At 57.9% G+C, this 3267-nt stretch overlaps 1 protein-coding gene across 1 annotated transcript in view; it reads right to left on the reverse strand.

Moving 5' to 3' along the window:
* LOC113205432 (uncharacterized) overlaps window positions 1-3267 on the reverse strand; it is a 99704-nt gene that overhangs the window by 13729 nt on the left and 82708 nt on the right. The window contains exon 2 of the mRNA XM_052267109.1: window positions 2103-2356. Coding sequence (XP_052123069.1) covers window positions 2103-2356 — 254 coding nt within the window. The remainder of the gene's footprint in view (window positions 1-2102; window positions 2357-3267) is intronic.

Consider the following 3267-nt stretch of genomic DNA (forward strand, 5'->3'; position numbering starts at 1 on the left):
GGGTGAAGACAGGAGGGGGAGGGGGCGTAATGCGATGCTGTGAGTAAGCGGGGCCATCCATCGAGCAAACGATCCATCGGTGTCACATCATGTTCAAGTGCCGGCACCATAAGTAAACAGCCCCCCTACCTCTACCCCAACCTCAGCGTCAAGTCGCCGACCACGTGACGTAAGCGCCTCAGCAAAGTGCAATGCGAGAGTGAGTGAGTGCGTGTAAATATGAGAGAGACGGATAGAGAGAGAGGGAGAGGGAGAACACGGGCTGCAATGCGGTTGCACATGAAGAATGGCGTGCAAGCGTGTGGATGTGTCGGACTGAAGCGCCGAGCTTCGCGCTGTGTTGGTACAGCTCCGCGCCGGCTCCGCCCCGCCGCCCCGGTGCGCGCGCCGCCCTCCACCCCCGCCCCTTTGTCACACGTCATATTCAGCGCCACAGCCGTGGGTACAGTCGAGCTACAGTCGGGCTACAGACGAGGTACAGTTGGACTATAGCTCGACAAAACGATTCTACAACACACGACACGCGCGCGCTACAAAACCTTTGTGAGAACGGCCCGGCCCAGCTATGCCATGTGCGCCCCCGCAACCGCCGCACCGCTATCCACCAAGCCCCGCAAATTATGCAAACAAAATAGATGTGTACGCATTCCCCACCCCACCCTTTTCTCCCCGCCCTGTTTCTGAGTTGATGCTTGACGGAGGGCTCCCACTCCAATATTCTCACGGAAGGATTTCATGCGTAATCAATCGGAGTCGACATAGACCTTCGAATAAACATTTTACCTACGCGGAAGCATACTTTTCTTTAGGCGATTTGTCTGCTCATTTGTCCGGATGCTACACTTGCAAAAACCCGCCGTAAAGCACCACACGTCCACAAGGAAATGAGAGTGCACAGAGGAGTGAACGGAAAACGGCAACGAGGTCTCGGTCTTTTATAGGTTTCCAGCGGGGGGTTGTCCACGTCCAGGCGTTGCGTTGGGCGTGGTGACGGCAGGGGCAGCGGGGGCGCGCGTTCACACACGCCCCCTCCCTCCCCTGCCGCGACCCCAGACACGTCCCCAGGACATGATGGCGCGGGGCGAGCAGACGCGGCGCGACGTGGTCAAAGCGAGGCGATCGACGAGGGCGATATCTTTTTCCTTAGCAAGGGGCGAGAGGGGGAAAGGGGGGCGGTTCATGTCTATGGCCTCATATAGCTCCGCCGTCACACAAACCACGAGACATGAGAGCGGAGAACGGACGGAGACCGACGACGGGCTGCACAACATTCCGCAATTTCGAAAGCCTTTGTTTTGTGCTCAGCATAATGCAGAAGTGCTGACGTGTACGTACGAGCTAGATACGCAAGGTAAGAGTACAGATACACTGATAATTAAGGTATGTCTGTATTGCCAGAGTCAGTCGTTCCAGTAGTATATACTTTCGTTTATAAACAGGAAAGAGACCGATAAGAATTTCTTTTCACAAACTTTTTACACGTGAACCTCCTGCCCATCTTTCCCTTCCCCCTCGTTGACCTCGCGGCGTCGGGGCCTTCGTGGCTGGAAGAGAGCGTCCAGGCTGCCGGACCGATAGCCCCACGCTGGCGCAGCTCGCCCCGCGCCCCACCACGGTTACCTTCCATTTGCGGCGACGACAAACTTTTGGGGGCGAGCTTTGCGTCCCCTCCCTCTGGCTGCGGCGTGGCGTGGCGCGGGCGTACAACCACCAGCCAGACCGAGGCCCCGGGGCGAGGCCAGCCTGCCAGCCGCACTGATACAGTCGTATTTTCTTTTCTCCTCATCCTCGCTGATGGAACAGGCGGAGCCCATCTCCCCCTCCCACCTTTCCCTCCTTCCTCACCACCCGACCCTCGCTACCGCACTTTCTAATAGAGATCGAGGGGACAGGGAGTCCTCCTCCACCTTTCCCCGACCTTGCGCCGACCAAAACCCGCACATCCTTTTGTTTTTGCACTGGTCTACTTTTCTGCTCCAGCCAACGTGCGGCTGGAGGGACGGGGAGGGGGTAACCCACCCTAAGTTTCCCCACCACCGGTCCAAATACATTGCGAGTTGGAAGTCAATTTTTACAGAAGACTTTTGGAAGCAGTTACTTGCCTGGACCCCACTGTCCTCGTGGGCGCGGGGGTGCGCCGCGGCCGCGGAGTTCTTCCTGGGGCGGCAGCAGCAGCCGCGGCAGCAGGGCGCGCCCCAGCAGCAGTAGGCCACGAGCAGGCCCAGGAACAGGAGCACGACGAAGGCGCCCCACTGCGCGCCGCCCCCCGCGGCCCCCGCGGCCCCCGGCTCCGACCCTGCGACCGGGGGCCCGCCGGGCACGCTCGCCTCCGACGAGCCGCCGGCCCCCATCTTCCCTGCGGACAAAAGAGAGAGAGAAAGTGAGGTTAGCGCTGGCGGCGTGCTCGGGGCGGCGGAAGCAGCGCAAGCAGCGAGGCTGTACCGCGGTGCCGGTGCAGGGCCCGCCGACGCACTCCTCGGGGATGAGAGAGCGAACAAAGGGCGCAGGCTTAACGAGGCGCAGTCGACACGTAATTTGGCCCACCAGGACTCAGAGAAAGAGAAAAGGAGGGAGTGAGAGAGCGAGCGAGAGAGAGAGAGAAAAAAAGGGGGGGGGGGGAGCCAGGGTGCAGCAAGGGCAGCTTCGGTGGGGAGGCTTAGGCACTTGGGCACTTTGGGATCCAGGAGTCGACACTCCTGCTGCCTGCCGATACTCGCCCGCCGAGCCCATCACGGTCCTGGGCCTTGGTCCTGGCCGCTGATCATCGGGGCGGTAGCAGGTGAAGGGAGGAGGGCCGGGAGCGGATGTCTGATCCGGGAGTGGGAGCCGGGCAGCTGCCCGCACTGCAAAATACTCGCACCTCGACTCACGCGATGTACCGTACCGAAAAAGGCGAGGAAAAGTGTCATGCACATAGATTGTGCGGTTCATGAAGATTTAAATTTACCAAGCTGTTGAAGAAGTAAGCTTTAAGGTAAAGATTGTATGAAACTGGAAAAGTCGAGCGAAAAACAGTGATTTTGAGTTTAAAAATCTACATGCTAACTAAATCAAGGAAAAGCTCTCTATATTAATCGAGGTTGGCTCGTTGCGGTTCTGTAAGAGTTTAAGTTGGATGTAACACTGTGCTTGTATAGAATTTTAAAGTTATGAAATTTTACAGAATTCGCTATCGTTCAGCTAATAACATTGATGTACTTCCAAGGCCATGATACCAGGTCAGGCAGTATACGCTACCTCACCGCGCAGAGCGCAGAGCTCTGAACA

Source organism: Frankliniella occidentalis, unplaced genomic scaffold (assembly GCF_000697945.3).
Source record: "Frankliniella occidentalis isolate FOCC.00 unplaced genomic scaffold, Focc_3.1 Scaffold47, whole genome shotgun sequence".
Taxonomy (NCBI): domain Eukaryota; kingdom Metazoa; phylum Arthropoda; class Insecta; order Thysanoptera; family Thripidae; genus Frankliniella; species Frankliniella occidentalis.